The 24,609-nt window shown below is 39.2% G+C and overlaps 1 protein-coding gene across 8 annotated transcripts in view; it reads right to left on the bottom strand.

The window, feature by feature from the left end:
- Window positions 1-24,609, bottom strand: part of PDE11A (phosphodiesterase 11A) — a 411,234-nt gene that overhangs the window by 180,846 nt on the left and 205,779 nt on the right. For all 8 annotated transcript variants that reach the window (XM_042949239.1, XM_042949237.1, XM_042949238.1 and 5 more), the window contains one exon: window positions 6,588-6,720. In XM_042949239.1, coding sequence (XP_042805173.1) covers window positions 6,588-6,720 — 133 coding nt within the window. The remainder of the gene's footprint in view (window positions 1-6,587; window positions 6,721-24,609) is intronic.

Below are 24,609 nucleotides of genomic sequence, written 5' to 3' on the forward strand. Positions count from 1 at the left end.
ATGATAACCCATGAACATGAGTGCTTCTTTAGGCACTATAAATAAATATAATTAGGTATATATACATATTGGTCTTCCATTCTTTTCATGGAGGATGTAACAGAGTCTTGTAACAGAATAAACATATCACAATCTTCATAAGGTGGCAGAATTTAAAGCTCAGAAATTTAGTTCTGGCTCTGTGAGTATCTTATATAACCATTCTGTCATAAATTTCCACCCATAAACCAGAGTCTGGCCTTACAATCATGCATGCTATCAAGCACAGCAGGCGCTACTCCTAAGAGTCAACTCAAACAGGCAGACAGAAGGCAAATAATCACTGTGGCTTGCCCTCTAAGTTGCTCTGTTTCCCACAAGGAGGGAACTCCATTAAATATTTAATACAATCACAAAGAGAACACCCAGCAGGAGGACAACTATGATTATTTGCCCCATCGCCTTCACAGCAAGCTCCTGTGGCACCTGGGATGGGCTTTATATCACACTAAAGATCCCTTTGTAGTTTCTATTAAAAGGAAGACCAACAGTTTCGAAACTGAGGTTTCAAAATAAAGATCATTCTCTTGCTGTCTACCTTTGGGCAGAGTTTGTGAGGACTTCCCAGAAGTTATTATAAGGCATGAAAGACACCAAGATTGGAAATCCAGTTTCCACTTTAGCTGTACAGCTAAGGCAAAGCTTGGTAGGATAAATTCTCTCTTATTAACAGGAAATAGCCACTGGCATCATGAATCTCCAAACTGACAAGCTTCCCATGTTAGTCTAAATTGGAGAAGAAACTACCAAATGCACACAAGAAGACGTGCTGTGGTTGGCACCCAGTTAGAGATCTGAAGAATCCACAAGATGGTTCCCGGGGAGAGTCATTCATCAGTGCTCTGGACAGTTTCATTCAGGGAGTAGGGAACACTTCCCTAGCCAGTGTCAATGATCAGGAGCATCCATTTGGGCTTAACATGAACAAAAACTAAACTCCTATTGTATTATGCCATGGAGATTTTGGAGTTTATTTATTGCCCTAACTGATACAGTGGTTTGAACGTAGGCAACAGGGCTATGTTTGAAATATACCAGTGTAATTGGCTTTTTAGCTATATGTTTTAAAGATTGGTGGGTTGTTGGGGATTGGACTGTGTGGGGAGCCCCTGAAATTTGATCATCCTTAATGTACCTTGCAAATCTGGCCTCAGGATGTCTGGCCATTCTTTTGAAGAGCCGTCTTCATATTGCTGGCTCCTTTAGGGGAAGAGATGATGACCATCTCCCAAGATGCATCTCACAAGACATGCATCTAGCCGTCACCACTTTGTAACTAATGCCTATTATTGTTCCTCCTCTGAGAAGACAAGAAAAGACCTGGCTGTCTTGAAGACCTACAGGTTGTCAGATTAGTGCCACCATCTCTTCTTCACAGTCAACAAACAATCACCCTTAACGCTCCTCTTTGGCTACAGACTTTCATCTTCCTTCCCCACTGTGCCTCCAGATGAAGAGGACTGAAGTTGGCTTGTCTTTAATCAAGGTCTGCTGGTCTGCAGCTCTGTGTAAAGGCACCCTCATTTAGAGAAAAAGACCTGCTACTAGCACCCCACCCCCACCTCCAAATAAGAAACGAGTCCTTAATCACATGAGTATCTTCACTGACATTACAAAATATTGATATAGAATTTTGCATGTTACAATATATACTCAAGTAGTACGCCCAAGATGGCTCAGCTGGTGAGGGGAGCTTACAGGACAAAAAGTTAAGTCTGCTGGCCAACATTCATGTACCTCTGTGGATAGAAAAAAGATGGAGTGGTGATTCCATTGCCCAGGCAGCCCCTTACCAGCTTAGGGAATTGAAGTTCCTGTCGGTTTTGTGCCCTGCCTTGAGGAAGGTGTGTGGCCTTAGGTAAAGTCACTTTAGCCCTCTGAGTCTGCTTCCTCAAGTGTAAATTAAAGAAACCTCAAATATTCCTATTAACTGAAAGTTGACACATCTACAGTATGAAACCTCAGGATAAGGCCAATCCAATTTTCAGTGTTCTATCCCAGGACATTATATTGTCTGATGAATTGGGTCCTTCTTCATGTTCAGTGAAGAGATTTCAGGTTGCCAGAATTAGCCACTGAGCCACTGAGAACTTTAGGATAGATAAATGTGTTTCTGGCAAATTTAAGTTCATTATATGGACTTATGTTGAGAAAATCTGTAGGAAAAATAGGAAATGCTTTGAAAAAGATTACCCATGCTACCTCTCTGCAAAGTATCATTCTTGTTAACCAGCTTCAAACTACTCAGGGAAGTCAGTGAATATAGAGAACCAAAAAGCAAGCACTTTTTCCAGTGAAGAAAACTCTGGGAGATGCTCCCTTAATCCTGGCTTAAAAAAATCATTTCCTTATATTCTATCAGTGATAAGTAACTACTCAATTATGATTACTGGTAAAAATTATGGATCCACATGCTAGCAGACCAAGAAGAGAGGACTCAAACCTTTGCAGGAAGACAATGCAATTCTAAAAGTTACCCTCTACCTCTTTGATGATTACAGAATTACTGTTAGTGCAAGAATGAAGCATATTCATTTTGTCATGGTAATTTTTTATCTTGAGGAAAATACTTAACACATTAATAAAAAATATTTATCTGAAATGGTTGTCTTTATCTTATGATCTACACCATCTTACATCAGGCTTCATGGGGAGAAGGTTGGGGCCTCTTAGCCTCTTGGCACTGTGGCTCCGTCTGGAGTCTCATTCATTATTAACATAAACAGTTGACACCTGTCACTGAGGCAAAATATACTTGAGAAAGGAGGAAGCCTAAGCAGATAAATAATGTTGCTTTTCTTGGTATGATACATAACACACACATGCATACACACATGTGCCTACACACACACACACAACACAACATATACACAAATTTGTAGGACATATCTACTAAATGCCTCTCTCTCTCTCACCTCCAACTGCATTAATTCCTTTCTATTTTTTTCCTTAGCATGAGAAGGGAAACATAACTTTAAATTCCAGTACCATACAAAGAGACCATGTAAATATCATATATAATGCATCTCCAGATTTGCATTTGAAATTTGGTTATTAGGTGTGTGACAGACTGAAAGCATTTTAGGTGTAAGGACAAGAAATAATGATGGTCTAAGTACATGTTTTATTTTATCAGAGGGAAGAATGTGATTTTACTAAATAGTCACTGCTTAACCTACCACAGTTTACTGCCTTCAGATATCATTGCTTCTAACTACTGGATAAAAGCATGATATTTTGGGGGCGCCTGGGTGGCTCAGTCAGTTAAGCCTCCGACTTCGGCTCATGATCTCACAGTCTGTGAGTTCGAGCCCCGGGTCAGGCTCTGTGGGACAGCTCAGAGCCTGGAGCCTGCTTGGGATTCTGTGACTCCCTCTCTCTCTGACCCTCCCCCGTTCATGCTCTGTCTCTCTCTGTCTCAAAAATAAATAAACATTAAAAAATTTTTTTTAAAAAGCATGATATTTTTTTATGCCAAATCTCACAGAACTAACTGTTGCATTTTTGCTGAAGAGTCCACCTTGTTCTTTTTATAGATCAGTGGAGTAGGCTGCCTTATCGGAATGGACTATAAGCAGAGAAAAATGTAAAATGGCTGTATCACTAATCAGGAAGAGTTCTGGTAAGAGTCTGACTGTAGACATAAGAATATGGTCTATCCAAGATCACTATAATAAGCAAGAAGTTTTCTTGAGATAGTAAATGTGCTTGCTACATGTTTTTGTAAGAAAAAAAAAGGGCAAGGGCACCTCTGTGGCTCAGTTGGTGAAGTATCCAACTTCGGCTCAGGTCATGATCTCATGGTCTGTGGGTTCGAGCCCTGTGTGGGGCTCTGTGCTGACAGCTTGGAGCCTGGAGCCTGTTTCAGAGTCTGTGTCTCCCTCTCTCTCTGACCCTCCCCTGTTCATACTCTGTCTCTCTCTCTCTCTCTCTCTCTCTCTCTGTCTCTCAAAAATAAATAAACATTAAAAAAAAAAAGAGCAATGATTGGACAAGAATTTTTCCTTCCCTGATAGAGGTGAAGATAGCCTATGACCCAGCATGTCATTCTCAAGATATAGACACTACAAAAACTCCTGTATGTGTGCACTAGAGACATGTACGAGAATGTCCCTGGCAGTTACGTATGTAAAAGCAAAACACGGAACCCAAATGTCCATCAACACTATAGTGGACAAATAAAGTGAGGTTTATTCATACAGTGGAATACTTGGCAGCAGTGAAACTAAATGAATGAATTACAAACTCCTATGACTCAGGAACATACGTTGAATGAAAAAACAAGCCACAGAAGAATACATACAATATAATTTAATTTCTATAAATTTCAGAGAAACACAAGATATAATGACATATTTGGCATGGAGTCAAACATATGCAATGAACCTACACAGAAAAGCAAAAGAGTGTTAAATTCAAATTAGCACAGTGGTTACCTCAGCAGGGAAAGTAAAGGAGAAAGTACTAGAGAAGATCAGTACAAGGATTCAAAAGTAATCATCCTGTTCTTTTCTTAAACTGGGTAGTGGGTGTTCACTGCATCATGTTTTGTTATACCTTAACATACGGCTAATGAACCAGCTTTTTAAAATGGTGTAAAAAAAATAAAATGGTGTAATTTTTTTATTCCTTTTGCTTCCTCAGAATTTGACTTCATGGTTCAAAGCTAAGAGCAGAATAACATAAATCCATACCAAATTTAGTACTATGATTTGGGGTAGGAATCAACCCATCACCCCTTGACATCTAATCTCACATGATGGCTTGGTAACAAAGGATTGGTAATGAATGATTTTTCTGCATAGCAAGGCTTGTAGTTTGTTCAACTATTACTGATGTCAGTAAGAGGATACTGAGAGCATTCCTTCATAAAATTGTGTTTAGACATCTGTTCTTCAGTATTTTCTCTCTAAAAGCAAGGAAGAAAGAAACATGGCCAAAGGCAAAATTTCATCGAATTAGTCCTAGCCCAATCATAATGCTAAAGTATACAAATATTGAGCTCTATCAATCATTTCTGCTCTGCTAATCACAGAACCAAGGTGGTGTTATTCTCCCTCAAAGGAGGACAACTAAAGGAGCTTTGGGCTGTGTACTTCCCCGAGGAAGGTAACTCAAAGCTCAGAAATAACGCATCAGAACTGAAGAGACCTAGAGGGTGGTCAGCGTGGGGACAGCTCAGGGGGAGCATGCTGCAGAGACACCCAACCCAGACTGGGAGTTCATGAAAGGATTTGCAAGGTAGGAGCAGCTGAACTCTATGCTTAAGAATGAATAGAAACTACTAGAGGACATAGCCTGGGGGAAGAAAGCTCCAGGCAGCTACAGAGAAGTGCTGAGTTTTGGGGAGTCTAAAATCTCCCTGCAGAGATCTGAAAAGATGACACGACTAAAGTTCTAAGTTTGGTTTAGACTGAAGCCCCCTGCCAAATCGTGACCCACCCCAGACGTGGGACAGCACAGGGCAAGGCTGAGGGGGAGGGCTCTGGAGTCCAGAGACTGAGACTGAATCCCTGTCTCCAGAGTCATCAACCAGCTCTCATTTCAGCTTAAATGTTCAGTTCTTATTGCTAATGTATCCTCCGTGCTGTAGCCACCGAAGCGGTGTGATCTTCCTAAAATACAACTCCTGTGTCTCCCTGATTAAAAACTCAACTACTGATTCCCCGTTGCCCAGGATAAATACTCAAACTTCTTAATGCAGCTTTCAGATTGGAGCAATCTGGCCCCTGCTTCCCTCTCCAGCCTCATCTACCTGGTGCTTCAGCAGCATTAACTCACCTTAGCCCCCAGCCCTCCAACCCCTCAGCTCCCCCATCCCCCGGGCCCCATGCTCTCTCAGCTTTGCCTAGAACACATCTCCACCTAAAACTCCTGCTACTCTTTAGATCTTCACTTGGCAATATAGAATAGGAAACGTGTAATTTATTGAATACACACACACATGCACACACAAAGATATTTTATAAGTTCATGTAAATTTGTCTGTATGATACTGTAGATACTTAGAATTTAAACACCTGCAAGTCTAGGTTGCTTTAATATATTCTGCATATAGCACAATGTGCCTTCAAAATTAACATTAAACAATAATAAACCAATTTACCATTTCTTGGGGGCAATTTTTAAAAACATGGTAATTGTTCTAGCATCTGTTGGGAAATAACTATGTTATATCCACATTTTTATTAATAACTATTTCATAGTTTAATATAAACTATCTTTAATATAAAATGTTCATGAATTAATGCATGGGTACATGCAATATAATATGTACCCAATTGTAAAGAGCATCAAAGTAATACATAATAGATAGCCATTTTGCCACAAATCAGAGTAGAGAGAGATTTTTCTGTTACTCAACAGTAGACAATGCTAAAAATCTGATCACAGGGGAAAGAGGCAAAAAAAAAAAAAAAAAAAAAAAACCTGCCAGTAAACTCAGGGGTGACTGTGATGTATACGATGTCCCTTTTTTGCTTCAACCAGCAAACCATCACCAGTGTGACAACTGAACCTTAAGAGTGCAACCAGAGAATTCCTCTTACCTCGGCATCAAAGCGAGGATCCTGGTAGGCATCGCTGATGTTCACCGGGAGGCCTGTGGAAGCCACTAGCTCGGCAACACTGTTATTGATAAGCCAGTCGGAATATGAGGATTTCTCCATGCTCTCTTTGAAACTATCAAAACCAAAGCAGGCAGTAAGAAAATAGAGAAACGTAAGTTTGTTTGAAAGCAAATCTTATAAAACTATACTCATAGTAAGATTATCTATCCTCCTTAAGAAGGGATAAGTGACTTCAGTCACAGAATAGCGGGGTAATTATCAGTAGCTACTTCAAAAAACCTTGCCCGGGATGAGCACTGGGTGTTGTATGGAAACCAATTTGACAATAAATTTCATAAATTAAAACAAAACAAAACAAAACAAAACAAAACAAAAAACCTTGCCCGCTGTAATGTAAAATAATCAAATCCATGGGAAGACATAATAGATTCTCCATGACCCAGAGAACAACTCTAGGTTGTATTTAGGCCAAAGCAGACAGACATAAAGTAAATAATCAAGTAATGACCAAACCTGACTTGAGGATGCCAAAACCCTGGCGTAATAAATTCCCCTGCCCTCCCCGGCCCACACCCCTTAACTAAGTGGACTGGACGTGTGATATCAGGAAAAATTAAATCCCAGAATGGAGAAAAATCAGGAAACAAGTTGAGAATTTACAAAATTGTAACTGTAGCAAAAGAGCAGGTCTAGACCATGGGTAATCTTAGTACTTATGTAAAGGTTTTTGTAGCATGTCTCAGAGTTTCTTAACAAAAGCACATTTCTACTTAACAAAATCTTGCTGGAAAACCTGTTTTAATTCTACTGACCCCTAACAGGAATAATTTAAATTATATCCACATTTGATTTCAACAGGAATTTTATGCTAAATGATTTTGTGAACTTTGCCTTGTATCACTTTCACTGTAATTGCCAAATTTACAGAAATGCCATAAGAATTAGTAAGATTCCCTACTCCCTCTCTCCTGTCCATCATTTCTTCCCCCAAATACATACTGAGCACTGCCAGGAGCTATGGAATTGCAAAACTGAGTACTGTTCAAATTAGCAATATCAAGGAAAAATTTCGCGGAGAATATTAGATTTGTGGCTTTGCAGGTGATAACTGAAATTACATAAATGAATGCCGGTATACCAGGGCAATGTTTTCCCAACTTGGTTCTGTGGAACCCTGGGTTCCAGGATATGTGAGTGAGTGTACCACAACGAGAATAATAAGAATTCTACTGACTTTTTAATCTAAACTACCTTATATGGAAGGAAAACACTAAGCCCTGTAAATAGTCATTGTTACTATGCAGTAATGTGCCTGCATGGAATTTGGGCCCTACCAAGAATTTGTGGCATGGAGAGGCCACCAGATGCTTGAGGAAGTGGGAAGCACAGAAATTCTTTAGCAACATTAATAGGTGCCATCTGTGATGACGGCTGGTCTGTGTCTGATAAATGTAACATATTTGTGATGATATTCATCCCTTATTGCATATCAAACATTACTAACACACACGTTTATTCCCTATGAATCTCTGGCTGTGAGAAGTGGAAGTTTTAATGAAAAGCTGGGTCTTATATTTCTCATATGGTGCCTAAATCAAAGAAACGAAAAGACTGAGGACTTCAAAGGTAAGATGAAGCCCTTATTTCCTAAAACAAACAAAGGAACATCAACAAAGTCCATGTTTTATTTTCTTTGCTCTATTATACCTGTGAGAAGGGAAATTTTATGTTGTGCTGCAATGAAAACAAAACATAGGAGGAAACATGATAATGTACCTGATATGAGGTTCCAACTTAATGAAGCCATTTCTAAGTTTATAAAAGTGTGTGACTGAATGCTTCTCATTTCTTACAGCGATTAGTTGGTCTATGAACTCACTCTGAACTATCTGGGTACTTTATTCCATTCTACGGTTTTTAAAAGCGTTCTGTGATAAAACAGTGTGGAAAGTGCTGACCTGGAGTGCCCTGGGCAGAAGGGGTGCAATGGGACCCTGGGGATGAGCCACAGAAGAACCAGAGAGAAGAATGGTTGGGGCAGGCAAAGGGGCCAGTGGTGAATGCTCTAAGGAAGGAACCAGTTTCATCAAGTGTGAAAACCTGTAAGCTGGGTCTTTCAGGATGGGCAAGTGAGTTCAGCAAGGAGAGACTGGGGTGGTGAGGAGGAAAGCGCCCGAGGAGGAGGAAACAGCAAGAAGAAAGATACGAAGGGAAAAGAGTACAGTAAGTACAGTAACACTGAGTAATCCCTTAAATGAACAGGTCAGGGCTTAAAGGTGGAGGCTTTGACCAACGGGCTTCAAACTTAGTCACAGGCAATGGCAAGCTGTTGGAGAGTACTGAGCAGGGAAGTGACATGATTTGAGATGTGACTTCAGAAAGCTTCAGGAAGCTTAATCCAGGAAGCTTAAACAAGGAGCAAGAAAAACTGACTGAGAGAGATGGAAGGTAGACCAGCGAAGTTGTGCCGATGGGAGGTGATGATGCTGGCCCCTCAGGAGATCCTGCAGAAGACTCCGCAGGGCTTGGTGGGCAGACAGCTTGGCTTATGTTCTGCTTGTGTGTGTCTGTGGCACTATTAGAAGTGAGTTGGTTTGAGAAGTGGGAGATGGGGAACAATAACAGACCTTTTGTGAACCTGGAACATGTTACTCACTGTTGAAACTCCAGGAACAAAATCCATATAAGATCCTTAGGACTGGAAATACTATAGAGTTGGGATTATCTTCGAGGAGAATACAATGGATGAGATTGACCAGGGAGAGAATATGCGGGAAAATCTGTATCTAGGGGAAGGAAGAAGAAGAAAGGCAGTAATAAAGGTGGGGGGGGGAGGGGGAAGAGAAGAAAGAAAAAGGAGGAAAGCAAATTTATCATCACCCAAGTAGTCTAACGGCCTGGCTGGATGCTTTACCTAATTAATTTGTTTTGTTTTCACATATATCTATGAGATGGGTACAATTCTCTACATTTTACAGATCAGAAAACTGAGGTTCAGAGATGCTAAATAATTTTCCTAAGTGGAGATAGAATTTTCAGCTAAGCATGACTACAGAGCCTCAGATTATTCTGTTTATCCTGTCGCCTCTCAGGGAAGGAGTCAATGGGTAGGAGTTGAGCAAGAATAGTAGGTTGTCACCTAAAGAAAAGAAGGGAGTGGCAGTCAGCATCACGGGGAGTTTAAAGGAGACACTGCAGATCATAAACACTTGAGTCTGAGACTACATGCAGTCAAAGGAAGAGGGAGGAAAAGACATTGGATTTGATCATCCAGAGCTGTAGGTCACTGCTTAACAAAATTCCCAAGGAAGATGTTGAAAACTTACTGAGCAGGGGCTCCTGAAAGACTCATCCTAAACTAAAACATGCTTAGAACTGGGGTTAGTTTGGGCTGCATATGTATTGCAATCACTCTAAAATTATAGGACAACGTGGGGTGTCTGGGTGGCTCAGTTGGTTCAGCGTCTGACTCTGGATTTTGGCTCAGGTCATGATCTCATGGTTTGTGAGATCAAGCCCCAGGCGTGGAGCTTGTTTGGGATTCTCTCCCCCTTTCTCTGCCCCTCTACCACTCACACTTTCCCTCTCTAAATAAATAAATAAATAAATAAATAAATAAATAAATACATGATAAATAAATAAATAAATAAATAAATAAATAAATAAATAAATAAATAAATATACATTTAAAATTGTAGGTCAGGGGCGCCTGGGTAGCTCAGTTGGTTAAGCATCCGACTTTGGCTCAGATCATAATCTCATGGTTCATGAGTTCGAGTCCCTCATCGGACTTTCTGCTGTCAGCACAGCAGACTCTCTCCACCCTTCCCCACTCTCTCTCTCTCAAAAATAAATAAACATTTTAAAGAATAAAATAAAATTGTAGGACAATGTAAATGGGTCAATTCTGTGCAAGGCATTCTGCATAAGAGAAGTTGAGGTGGTTTCTAGAAAATATAAACTATGGTCTCTGGCCTTACAGAGGTTGCCATCTACTTGGGGAAATGAGAAATAAACATACTGACATTTGCACAATGCACAATTTAAATGCCCAGTTCAAATTTCAAATGACAGGGGCGCCTGGGTGTCTCAGCTGGTTAAGTGTCTGACTTCGGCTCCATTCATCTCACAGATTCTGGGTTCAAGGCCCACGTTGGGCTCTGTGCTGACAGCTCAGAGCCTGGAGCCCACTTCGGATTCTGTGTCTCACTCTCTCTGATCTTCCCGCACTCACACTCTCTCTCTCTTTCTCTCTCTCTCAAATATAAATAAACATTAAAAAAAATTTTTTTAAACCCACAAATTTCAAATGACAAATTTGTCACATGGCTGTGTTGACTAGTTGCCAACTCAATTGTACCAGTCATAAATGCAAAAGAAATGCAAAAGAAGTGAAGGAAGGAAGAAACCACCTCAGCCGCTATAATCGAACTAAGGCTCCAGAAGGGAGGGGAGATTTTAATCAACCTATAGCTGCAACAGTGCAAACAGATTTTCTGAAAACCACCTCTCCATTTCTTCAGTTTAATGTTACACAGGTACATAAACTAAGGTGCAGGGCGACAGAATAAACTAAGGTGCAGGGCTCAGAGAGACAGTCAGGAAGGATGATTGTCACTCTTAGTAATTATATCACATTCTGGCTTTTACACCAATTCAACCTTCCAAATCAACCTTCCAAATCTTAAGTTTTTACTGTAATACAGAATCATGATGTTGAGTAGAGCTCTCAAAACCTTGCTTTTTACGATTTATTAAAAAATTTTTTTTAATGTTTATTTATTTTTGAGAGAGAGATTGAGACAGAGCATGGGCAGGAAAGGGGCAGAGACAAAGGAGACACAGAATGTGAAGCAGGCTCCAGGCTCTGAACTGTCAGCACAGAGACCGACACGGGGCTCTAACTCATGAACCGTGAGATTATGACCTGAGTCGAAGTCTGACACTTAACTGACTGAGCCACCCAGGTGCCCCAAACTTGCTTTTTTTTAAAAGATGATTTCTGTTTTATGAGTAAGACCATGAATTTTAGATCAGATATATCTGATTCAAATACCTATTTTGCCACTTCCTAGGCAGTGATCTCAGACAAGTTACTTACACTTCATCTGTAAAATGGGTATAATACTCCTACTTAGTTATTGCTCAGATTAAGGTAATAATTTATACAAGTGTTTAACATACTATCTAGCCCATAGTAAACAGTCTTTTTAAAGTATCAACTTTTTAGCAACTTCTAGAGTAAATTCTGCATGTGACAGTACCCTCTGTACACTTCAGCAACTAGGTATTGTGAATTTAATCATAAAGGAAAGGGCTCAAGTTGTTTCTTTTTCTTGAGGGACACATTTAGCTTAAAGGATCAGTTCTTTCGTAAAGGTTCTGTGGGTCAACTCCTTCTGATTTCTGCAGGTCCTTTTATTTTGTGTGGTTTCCTTTCCTTCGATTGATTTCTGTTGGAGCAGAACATGGTAAGATGGACACAGCCATGTGTGGTAATGCAGGTTCTGCCCGCATGGGGGTGCCCTGTACAAGGAATGAATGGAGGGTGACATCTAGCCTAGTTGTGCATGTTGGCTTTGAACTGCATCCATCTAAAGGAAGTACTTTTTCTATTTTCACAGAGATGCTGTACGGGCTGACAATGGTCTCATTTCAATCTCTCCAACAAATGGACAGCTAATATTAAATTGATTACCTTTCATGACCGGGAACTCATTACCTACAAAAATATTCCATTCCATTTTGTGGCAGCTCAATTTACTTTCTAATAATCATCCTTTGCTCCCAGTCCCATGGTTTGTAGATCATGGATCTCATTACCTGACAGCCCTTGAAATATCTGGCAATAATAACATGTTCCCCACAGTCTTCCACCTAAGATCATTCTTTTCCAACCAGCTTCAATCCCTTCAGGTACTCCTGCTCTGGCATGCCTTCCTTATTCTCACCATCCCAGTCCTAGGTGTATCCCTGCAGATTAATTGCCCTTTGGAGTATGAAATCCAGTGTAGAATAGTCTTATACATGGGATCTGAGCAGGATAGAGGTGGGATGACCATCACCTTTGTTCCAGATCCTGTTCCCCCCAAGAAGAGTCAAGGTTGGTAGTTTCTAACAGGTCTTATTTTTTTTTTTTAATTTTTTTAATTCATTTTCTTTATTTTTGAGAGGCAGAGAGAGACAGAGCACATGTGGGGGAGGAGCAGAGACAGAGGGAGACACAGAATCGGAAGCAGGCTCCAGGCTCTGAGCTGTCAGCACAGAGCCCGATGAGGGGCCTGAACTCACGAACCGTGAGATCATGACCTGAACTGAAGTCGGACGCTCAACCAACTGAGCCACCCAGGCGTCCGTAACAGGTCTTATTTTTTTAATAGGTTGTTGGAAGCTTAAATTAATATCCAAAATTGAATTGACCAATTTTATAGGGACCCCGATGTGACCAGAGATATCAAAGGCCAACAAATCCAGCACTAAGATTTTCAATTTGGGCTAGGACCAAGATAAGGAGAATTACTGCAGTTTACAAATATATCAACAATTTGATTACTCTGTAGTTTGTGGGTGCAAATGAGATCATGCCAGTTGAGTGGATCTTAGCTGCCATGTGCGTAACTGTAAGACCAAAGACACCTCCAAGTCCTCTCCCTACTCCTAGTCTCTAAGGAGACTTATTCTTTCACTCAAGGCCCCTTGTCAAAGCCTTGGAAGCCACTTAAGGGAAGCCAGACACTTGAGGGTACTAAAGCTTCATGGAGTAAAGAAGGAATCCTCTCCCCCAAGCTCTGATAGCATTTAGGCCCCTAGGTCCTAAAGCCATACTGCTTATGTCTACACTGTCACAAGTTTTCTCATTGAACAGTCCCTTTAGTTTCTGCCCATACCCTTCTCTGTATAGGCAGGGAATAGGGCTGGGATGACCCTTCTTTTGGCAAAAAGAAAAAGACACTTATTGATCATCTCATGCAAGTGGATGTCTGGTGTGACTGACTGTCGGTGGATTTGCAAATATTTTGCCAAGACATTTACTGTGCACCAACCAGTGCACCACAGAGAGAGGAAAAATGTCTTAAAATTCTATATGACATTCATTTGTTCTTGAAAAATCAAAAGTTTTGATAGACCATTAAAATATTTACAAAGTTTGTTTGTTTTAATATCTGTCCATGTTTAATACTTCTGGTATGCAAGTCATAACGCTAGTTTGACTCCTTTGGTGGGGATGTTAAAATAAATTCTGACTTAAAGAAAAAAAACAGCAGACAAAACAAGTCTTTGAAATAAGAGTCTTAGAAAAGAAAATAAATACCTAGGTTATCACCTAACTTCAGTGAAACTTCCTTAAAAGGTAAAAATTAACCACTAAGCTCATTTTAGCTCTTTAAAAAAGTAGACCTCCCTAAGATCAAAATTTGTTTAAAATAACAGGAAAATTGTAAAGAGGTCCTTTACTTATATTTTACTAGAACCAGGTGCATAGGAAGATGCAGGTTTTTAAGTGAGTTTCCTGCCAAGGGATGCAGTTTAGTCTTCTTGCCCAGTGGTATCTTGCTTCCAAATATGAGACTCCCACTGACTTCAAAGAGAGTTTCATGAGCTCAAATATTGACTGTGGAAGGATAAAAGAGAACTGCCCTATTATAGAAAACACATAATTCCTGAAATGCGGCTGCCCCTAAGTGAGGGCCAGTGAGGTAGATATAAACCTCAGGATAACAAGTTGAAGGGTAGTGGAGGAGGCAAATCAATACAAGTAAAACAAAACAAGACAAAATAAAATACCCCTAGACAAGTAACTTCACCGTCTTCACTTGTCTAAAAAACCTATCTTGGCCAAAGATTCAAACATGGAAAATTATATGAAAATAACTCAAAACTATTTTTCAGAATTAATTCTCAAAACGAGTCTCTAAAGTAGAAGACAAAATATCTGAATAAAATAATGTTAATCATTAGACTGTATCTGTATTGACATTTTTGTTCTCAAGACTAGAGTTTAACCTTCACTAGAGACTCCCAAGACTTTGCTCTTTGAAGAATGACCATGGGCTGGGCCCCTACTAAGTGCTGGACAATTCTGGGGCAAGTCTGGCATGAACATACCCATAAGAGTCTTTTCCTTTTTGCTTAAAGAAGTTGGCAGTGGGAACCCATCTGCCTATGGATGGTCAGCTCAGTACTGCCCCTACCTAAACAGAAAGAGGTTATAGGAAGAAGCTAAAGGGGTCACACCTTTGGGGAGCTCACAAACAATGACAATGGTTTGTGATAAATGCCCCAAAGGAAAAATACACAAAACATTACCAGACCTGAGAAAAGAAGGATCAGTTTTGTTTGCGTTGGGAATGGTATTTGGAAAATCACTTCCCAAAAGGAAGTTGGCCTAAGCTAGTTTTTGAAGTAAAAGGTCATCTGGAAGAGGAAGAGGGTAAAAAGAATCCAGACAAAACCATAGCATGAGGAAAGCTTTAGAAGTGTGAGGTTTTCTGTATTGATATGATAAATATTAGAGCTAAAACTTAGGATACATGGTGGAAGTGATCACCAAGGCTACAGTGGCAGAGGCCAACACATATACTGTGTGGTTTCATGCACATACTTTGTATCCACAACCAAATATATACTGATGATCTTCGAATCTACACCAGCAGCCCAATGAATCCTGACATCCCTACATACATATCCAAGCATTTTCTGGACACTTCTTCAAGGTCATCTCCAGGCACCTCAAATTTAACATTTTCAAGACTACACTAATACATTCTCCTTGACGTGTTATCAATGATTAATGAAAACTGTGACCATTAACTAAAAATATATCACTAAATATATAACTAAAAATATATATTAGGAGCAGAATGTTTCAACACAGACACAGTCTATTTTCTCATTGTCAAGGGATTGTCAATTGCCCTCTGATACCTTGAGTATTATCCAGTGGGGACAGGATTCAGAAAGGCGAAGAGGCAGGAATTCCAAGAACTCTTTAGGACAGATATTTCTTTTTTATGCTTTGCAAACAAAAATTGATTTTTGATCTGTAGGTCATGCCTGGTACTATTTGCCATTTTGCTTCACAGGCTAGAGGTCGTTCTGAACTTTGGATCTCAAAGAGAAACTCCATTCCTTACTTTTTCTTTTCAGGTAAATCTATCTAACCCTGGGTCCTTCCTGAAGCCTCGAGCTCTGCAACATTATTTGAAGTTGTCTTTCAATTAGGAGATTAAGGAACTAAGTCAATACCAGTGGGACTCAAAGCTAGCACCCCAGCAGGAGAGTCTTGAAAACCCAGAACTGGGACATGAATAATCCCCTACTGGCTTCAGTGTATCTTTGAAGGTTACCAAACAAACCTTTTAGTCATAAAAAGTAGTGGGGGAGAGTGTAATTAGCAAGCAGAGTTAGCCTGTCAATTCTCACAGTGTGGCAGGAGAGGAAGATGCTCTAAGTTGCAGAAGTCCCTGAAGCTTATCGTGACCTGTTAATGGACCTACATTTATGGTCTTGCCTAAGGACACTTCATCACACTCCCATTTCTCTCATTTTAGGCATTCCCTAGTTATTAGAAATTAAGACATGGTAACCAAAGAGTACATTTTCTATCCTTCATTTCTTCAAGTTGTACAATTAGAATGATGAAATATATCACCCCCAGGAGTTGGTGTCACTTTGGGGAAGAGTCTTGTGACTCTTGGATGGGTGTCAGATGGCATCACTGTGAGTGGCTGATGTCTACAATTTAGCATCGTATAGTGACAACTGCTTGGTTTCACAGCCAAGCAAATCTGGAGGGGGGTTTTCATATCTTGGTCTAACATTTCGTAGTTGTAAGACTACAGATAAAATTTTAACGACTCTTAGTTTCCATAATGGAAAATAGAGGAAATAAAACTCATTTTACAGAGATGGTTTAAGGATACAATAATGCAATGTTGAAGAATGCATGGCACACAAAAAGCTCTCAATAAATATCAATTCCTTCTCTCACATAGATTTTTCTTTGTGATAGTGTTTTATTAAATATACCAAGGTGAGACATGCCCTGTTTATTTAACTGCTTCTTTCCTGGGTCAGGGGAGATGTTAACTGTTTTTAACTGTGTCATCATTGTCATATATGGAGACTTGCTGAAGAGAAAACAGCAAAATTGTTGATAATAGAACTAACAGTTAACAATCCTATCCTGCTAGATGTTTCAAGTAGCCCCATCACATTTCTCTGTAGGGGAGCTATGGCCAACTCCATCTATCTGCTCTTCCATCTTTGAGGGCATACCTTCCCAACAAGTCCCGGGGATATGTCTACATGGCAAGAAAGGAGAAGTGGACTCAATGTGTTAAAATATTAACTCAAGAACGTTAAATAACAGACATACAAAAGTAAGTGAGTCAAACATAAAAACCAATCATTAAGGCTTTTAAGTTGCCAAAATTCTGTGTACTGAATAGCATCAATCTAAGAGACAGCTGACCTACATAAGTTACTTTATTATGCTTGATCTCAGTACTTATTCATGTGCCTTGTTGTTCATGGAACATTTGTATAGCTTTCATTCTCCTCTGTGACAGTTTTACTAGAGTGACAAGCCCATTGGTCCAAAATAAACAGGGGTAATGATAGGGTTTGTCTTTTATTTGAATCTTCATGTTCGAAGGCAGGAAAAAGAGAAGACAGAAATTACATATATTTAAGAGGTAAAGGTTAGATACTTGAGAAATGTGTCCTTGACTTTCTTAAGATTTTGGAAGATACACAACTTCATTACAAATGTTTCCTCTCTTTCACTGATACTTAATTCTTATAATTAGCATCATGCAAATGGTGCATGGACACATACAAGACTAGGGTCATGGAGGGTATTTATAAAATAGGATTTTTGAGGGGGAAACATGCAAGCCCAGAGGTATCAAAGTGACATGGCTCCCTGAGAGGTATGCTGAGGTCAGGCGTAAAGTGTTTCAGAGGAAACACTTTAATCTCATAACACTCTGCATATTTTTAGAGAAAGGAAGCAGGAAATATATAGCTGATTCTGTAATAATAGAACTTCATGGTAAAGAACTGATCTTGATACCAAGAGAGAGCCTCAGAGTTCAGTCTCTGGTACCAGTCTTGTCTTCAACTTAGCTTAACTCAGATATGCTGAGACATCTCCTCACTAAACAACAGAAAGGGGATAAAAATGAGCCTCCTGGGTTATCTGCATCTTTCTTCTTCAATTAGCAACATTAAATATTGGCATGATGAGGTTCAGCAGCCCTGAATTTGCTAGACAGTAGATATTAAAGAAGAATGCCCTAAGGTTCTTATATTAAAGGAAGTTAGTTATACAGCAACAAAAATCAAACCAAATCTTGCTTCTGTTCCAGGATGACTGGTGGTTCTGTTTTAGTTTTTAACATTTTAAAGGTTTTCTTCATTTTCTTGAATTCAGAATAGGTATCATATTCTTATTTATGCAAAACACCTATTACAGGCTTCCTAGCACATGCTTTCTAGCAGAGAAGAAGGAAAATCCATAAAGAAGAAAGCAGGAAAACAATATATTCATATTCATCACATACTATGGAAATGTTCTGTCTTATACCATTGTGTGAATTTCTCTACCATTCCCTATCACTGTAGGTAACAGAGATTTAAAAGAAGGTAAAAAGAAGAGGACAGCCTTCCAAATTGGCAGATTAAGGACCACTGACAATTTGTTCCTCCACATAAAAGCAGTGAGAACACTAGCAAACATTGTCAAAATAAACATTTTGAGAACTCTGGAAATTAAGGAAAAGACTTGCAAAAATCTGAGGAGTGTTTATTCAAGAAAAACAGTTGAATCTCTGTAAGGACAGCAAGTTTTGGGGCATTTTAACTGACTTTACTCCCATCTCCCACTCCCCAGCTCTAGGGTAGCCAGGAAAACCAACAGTCACATAATCACGTGAGTTGTGAGAGTCAGAATCCTAGCAGCAGCTGGCAGAGAAGGAAGTTTGAGAGCTCCCTAAAAGTCCTATCCCCAGAGAATTGTCATTATTTGACCTGTTTGGCAGCTCCATTGGAAACCTTCCCTCACAGAGTTTGTCTTTATTTGAACTGACTTGGGGCTTGCTCACTGAGAACAGCCTTCACCTCTGGGGCATTTGCGGAAAAAACCCAGCAGCAATTGTTTAACACTGCAACTGCTGTAGGCAGGGATAACAGTTGCAGCTAACAAGAAGTGGACCAGAAAACTTAAAAGAAGCATGGATAGAGTGCCTGGGTGGCTCAGTCGGTTGAGTGTCCGACTTTGGCTCAGGTCATGATCTCACAGTTCATGAGTTCGAGCCCCATGTCGGGCTCTGTGCTGACAGCTCAGAGCCTGGAGCCTGCTTCAGATTCTGTGTCTCCCTCTTTCTGCCCCTTCCCCGCTCATACTCTGCCTGTCTCTCAAAAATGAATAAACATTAAAAAAAATTTAAGAAAAAAAGAAGCATGGAAATGAGATATTCCTAGAGGGGTTTTGAAAAGCTCTGACATATTCCTTGAAATCTAGAAGGGCACACTCATTTGCAGAGTTGTATGTGTGCCCAGGAAAGACCCCAAGAAGGCCCTAATCCCTTATCTCTGGCTGACCTTGAAGCTCTGTGTAAGCAGAAAGTGAAAGCTACATAAACTTCCTGTCAGAAAATTGAAGATATTACCCACATGCATACAGATCTCCTCAGCGAGGCTGGAAGATTTACTGGTTCAAGGCTTTTAAGGAAATCTGTGTCTAGTCATGAGTTCACAACAAGCTAACCAAGCAGAGAATTCAGTTGCCAAACATAACAAAAAATAGTTCGGGAAAGTCACTAAACAACAAACAGCAGCAGCGACAATAAGAGCAACAAATAGAAACAACAAAGTGAATGGTAAGTGGATCTGATCTCCAGAGTTTCCACACCATATTATTTAAAATATTCAGTTTTCAACAACAACAAAAAACTTAGACATAGAAAGAAACAGGGAAGTACGCAGGAAAAAAAGCAATCAACAGAAACTGTCCCTGAGTAAGTCCAGATGATGGACTTACTAGACAAAGACTTTAATTGAGCTATTATACATATATTCAAAATAACAAAGAGAACTAAATCTAAAGAACTAAAGGAAAATATGAGAACAATATCTCACCAAATACACAATATCAAAAAAGAGTTGGAAATTATTAAAAAGAACCAAAAATTTAAGTCCTAGAATTGAAAACTACAATAACTGGAATGAAAAATTTGCACAAGAGGGTTCAACAGAAGGGTTGAGAAGCCAGGAGAAATAATTACCAAACTGGAAGATAGGTTAATCAAGAATATCTGATTTGAGAAACAGAAAGACAAAGAATGAAAGAAATTGAATGTCTCAGAGACATGTGAGACACCATCAAGCATATGGACATATACATAATGGGAGTGTCCAAAAGACAGGAGAGAGGAAAAGGGGCAAAAAGAATATTTGAAGAAATAATGGCTAAAAACTTCCCACATTTGATTAAAACAAATATTAATGTATACATTCCAGTAGTTCAACAAATTCTAAGCAGGATAAACTCAAAGGGACCCACACATAGACACATCCTGACTAAACTGTTGAAAGCCAATGACAAAGAAAGCATCTTGAAAGCAACAAAAGAAATGTGATTCATCACATACAAGTGATTTTCAATATGATTAATAGCTTCTGTTCAGAAACCATGGAGGCCAGAAGGCTGTTGAATAACATATTCAAAGTGCTCAATGATTGTCAACCTTATCAACAGATTATGTAACACATTTCATTCACTTGCCCTAAATAGTGGTATAAAAAACTTACACAAACATAACACTCCCCAAGGTGCCAAATTTGAAGCACAACACATATTTGAGTGAAAAAGTTTTGGAATGTTTGGGAAATATATATTTCATACAACCACCATATTAAAAAGTAACAAATATAGGCATTGACTGAGGCCACACACACTACATGTATAAATCAGACAAGGCTTATGAGTCTAAAACTGTTTTTCAAACTGTGGGTCACAACAAAGTAGTGAATCATGAAATTAATTTTGTACATTAGGACAGCAGTTTGTTTTTTGTTTTTTAAAGAATAGAATATATCAGAACATACATACATAGTAAAGGTAAGTATAGTTTCATAAAACTTGCTTTTAATAAGCATGTGTGCATTTTTTTGTGTATATTTATATACATTAAGCAGATCTGGCTATCTTTTGTTGTCAAAAAAGGTTGAAAGTCACCATCTAAAGGATACCCAAAGAAACTCACACAGTTAGGATTCATGGTGAAGACATTTAGCAACTTTCTCCAAGGTAGGGACAGAATTTCTGATTCCCAAATGGCTCATCAGGGCTGAGTTGCAATGTCCAAATGAAGGTGACTTACATCATACTTTCTGGAAGCATAAGCCCAGAATCATATTCATAATCTGGTTAGGTGCTAGAGATCATCTCGCCTGGGCCAAGTACATCTCAGGGTTATAACATGTACAATATGATTGCAGGGTATAATCACAATAAAGTGAATAAACAAAATCCTCCCTCATCTAACTTTAGTCTCTCCAGGCTAATATGGTCTATTCCACATTTATTCCTGAATATACCATTGCTGCTGGACAAAAGTAAAGAACATCTCTGGGAATCTTATTTACAGACTCATGAAGCAATTTGAGAGCTCATCTGGTACTTTTGTCTCATTACAGTCACATATCATAGAAGTCCGTTCCCCTTTAAAAAATGCCCAAATTTGGGCCATAGGGGCTGGAAGCCTAAAGGAAAGACTTACAGAGAGATGAGGAATGGTTACAAATCACTGCTAGAAAGAGTAATTTGTTTGTAAAACTAGATTCCACACAGAATTGCAAGGAAAGGAAAAAAAAATCAATAAGACATTGAAACATAAGTTTCAACATTCTGACCTAAAAAATGCAATGCAGAAAACTAACTTTGACAAGAATCATAGGGCTGTCCAATCTAAAAACTGAAAGAAACCCTAAAGGTCCCCTAAGGTGCTTCTCAAAGTTGAGATATATGTACCCTCAGGGGAAGGAAGGTGTAAATGAGCTGACAGGTGGAAAAGCCACAGGAGAAACAATGTCTGGAAGGGTCATATTATTTCATGGAATCTACAATACCATGGAATGTAACATGCACTATTATTTTTGAACAGCAAAAAAAGAGAAAAAAAATGCTGAGGCAATTTGTTCTTATCACTTACAATATTTGAACCTTATTTTAAAATTATTTATTTCAGATTAGACATAAATTTTATCATATACCATTTGTGAAGGAAAATTTAAACTACACAAATTGATTATGTATGAAAGGAAAATTTGTAAGCAAAATAAGTTGCCTAAGACATTTCTAAAATTTCTTCAAACTCAGTGTCACTCTTCTGAATCACTTTTCAATATGGAGTCATTGATGTTTGCAGTTATCATCCTCTGAGCTCTCAGGATACCGAGGACGCAGCATCTACTAGAAGAGTGCTCTACTACTATCTCCAGGACTCTCTTCCAAACTGCCAGCACCCTCCTACAAGTTTTGCTGCTGCTGTTCTATTGAACTTAGTAAGAAGTGTCCCTGGAAAAGTTTTTAGCCAAACCAGACTGATACTCTTTCCTGAAGTGATCTCTAGTTGGTTTGTAGACAGAAATTTTAAGGGGTTGTTGTTGTCCAGCCATACCACCAGCACTTCTTTAACTGTGCACCCACACGTCTAAAACAGCATCAAGGGCTGCCTGGGTGGCTCAGTCAGTTAAATGTCTGACTCTAGGTTTTGGCTCAGGTCATGCATGATCTTATGGTTCGTGAGTTTGAGCCCCACATTGGGCTCTGCACTGACAGTGCAGAGCATGCTTGGGATTCTCTCTCTCCCTCTCTCTGTCTCTCTCAAGATAAATAAATAAATTTTAAAAAATAAATTAAATTAAAAAATAAAACTGCATCAAGACCTAACATAATTTGGAAGGTTATTTGGGCTCCTGGTCTTCTATTCTACATGGCTGTACGTTGCTCATTCATCAGCTCAGCTGCCCTATGGCCCCTTCTATAAGTAAGCCAGCAATATGTGTCGACTCCTACTTGTGCTTTAAACCTCTGACTTTCCCTATCTGCTACATCTCTCTGACTTCCCTTTCTGTCCTCAACTGGGAGAAAGCTCTTAAGTTTTTAAGAGCTCACAAGCGTGAGGAGACTGGGCCACCTAGATAATCCAGAATAAGCTCCCCATTTTAATGTCAATTGATTACAAATGCAAGTTTCTTTGGCCACATAATATAACATATTTATGGATATGACAACTGAAGGTGAGGGCCCGGGAATTCTGTTTCCCACATTTAGTTTGATTTTATTGTTTAAAATTAAATATGGTGGCAAGTTTTAACCATTTGACATTACACATGGCATCATGTTGAAATGCTATATTTTGTAATATATGTACTTTTTTAAAAAAGGTTTTTATTTATTTTGAGAGAGAGACAGAGAGAGAAACAGAGAGATAGAGGCAGAGAGAAAGAGAGAGAGACAGAGAGGAGAGAGAGAATGAGTGGGGGAAGAGCAGAGAGAGAGGGAAAGAGAGAGAATCTTAAGTAGGCTCTGTGTTCTCAGCACACAGCCTGACGTGGGGCTCAATCTCACAAACCATGAGATTATGACCTCAGCCTAAATCAAGGGTTGGATGCTTAACTAACAGGGCCACCCAGGCACCCCTGTAATCTATGTTCTTGATGTTGATTATTTTAGCACTGTTGGCATTGACAGGCATGTCAAACGACACAGGGATTTTCTCAGCATCTTCTATTTGACTAAGTTCATAGTTTCCTTTTTTCTTTAATTGAATCACTTGTCCCTGGAAATTCAACAACTTCCAAAACATTGCGAGTTTTTAATAAAGAACAGCCTCGCATCATTCATGAAGTTGGTTACGCCAGCCTCTTACTGTATTAATTTATTGTGAATGCTTTGGCAATTTTTCTTGTCTTCAGTTGCATGACTTGGCATTGATAAGTGATCCTTCAGTATGCATTTCAGTAACAAAACATAGCTTCACTTCACCTCCTTATGAGTTTCTTCAGTTGTTGCTTTGCAAGAACATCTAGACTTGTGTCCAGTTTCCCAACAATAAACATTTTCATCACTAATATCAAATTTACACTCCATTTCTTGTTTCCTTGTTTTTCTTTGAAACAGTAACTGTTTATTTCAATGCCAGATCATAGTATAATCTTGTTAAAGATATATTAAACAACATCTAAACCCAATTAGGGCCTTGGTCTTAGTAGAGTGAACATTAGATGGCCAAGAGAATTTCTTCCAGACAGAAGCCTGCAGGAAGGCAGGGAGCACTGCCAGTAGCATTACTCTCACACTAAAAAATCCAACACTTAGTAACCTGCAAATGTGTGCAAATTACTTAACCTCTCTGAGCCTTAGGTTCCTCATTTGTAAAATGAGAACAATAAAGTCTAATTCATTGGGCATTCATGAAATTAACTTAAACAACACAAATGTGACATACGAGTCTTTCAATAAGTTAGTTCTCTTTCCTTAATTGATAAAAAAAAAAAAATCACTATAATGCACAACAGTTGATTCATAGACTCATAGCCTCCCAGAACTTTGTTACTAGAAGAGACATTTACCAGCCATTATTTCATCTTCCTCATTTAATGAGTGTATTAGTGTCCTAGGGCTGCCATAACAGATTGTTACAAACTTGATGGTTTCCAACAGAAGTTTATTCTCTCACAATTCTGGAGGCCAGAAGACCCAAATCAAGGTATTGGCAGGGTCATCTTCCCTCCAAAGGCTCAAGGGGAGAATCTTTCCTTGCTTTTTCCAGGAACAAGTGTTCCTAGACTTGTATATATCATTCCAGTCTCAGCTTCTGTCTTCACATGGATTTCTCTCCTTTGTCCCTTTATGTCTTCATCAGTCATTGGATTTACTGCCCACCCCATATCCAGCAAAATTCCACTTCAAGATCCTTAATCAACCCAT

This window comes from Panthera leo, chromosome C1 (assembly GCF_018350215.1).
Source record: "Panthera leo isolate Ple1 chromosome C1, P.leo_Ple1_pat1.1, whole genome shotgun sequence".
Lineage (NCBI taxonomy): Eukaryota > Metazoa > Chordata > Mammalia > Carnivora > Felidae > Panthera > Panthera leo.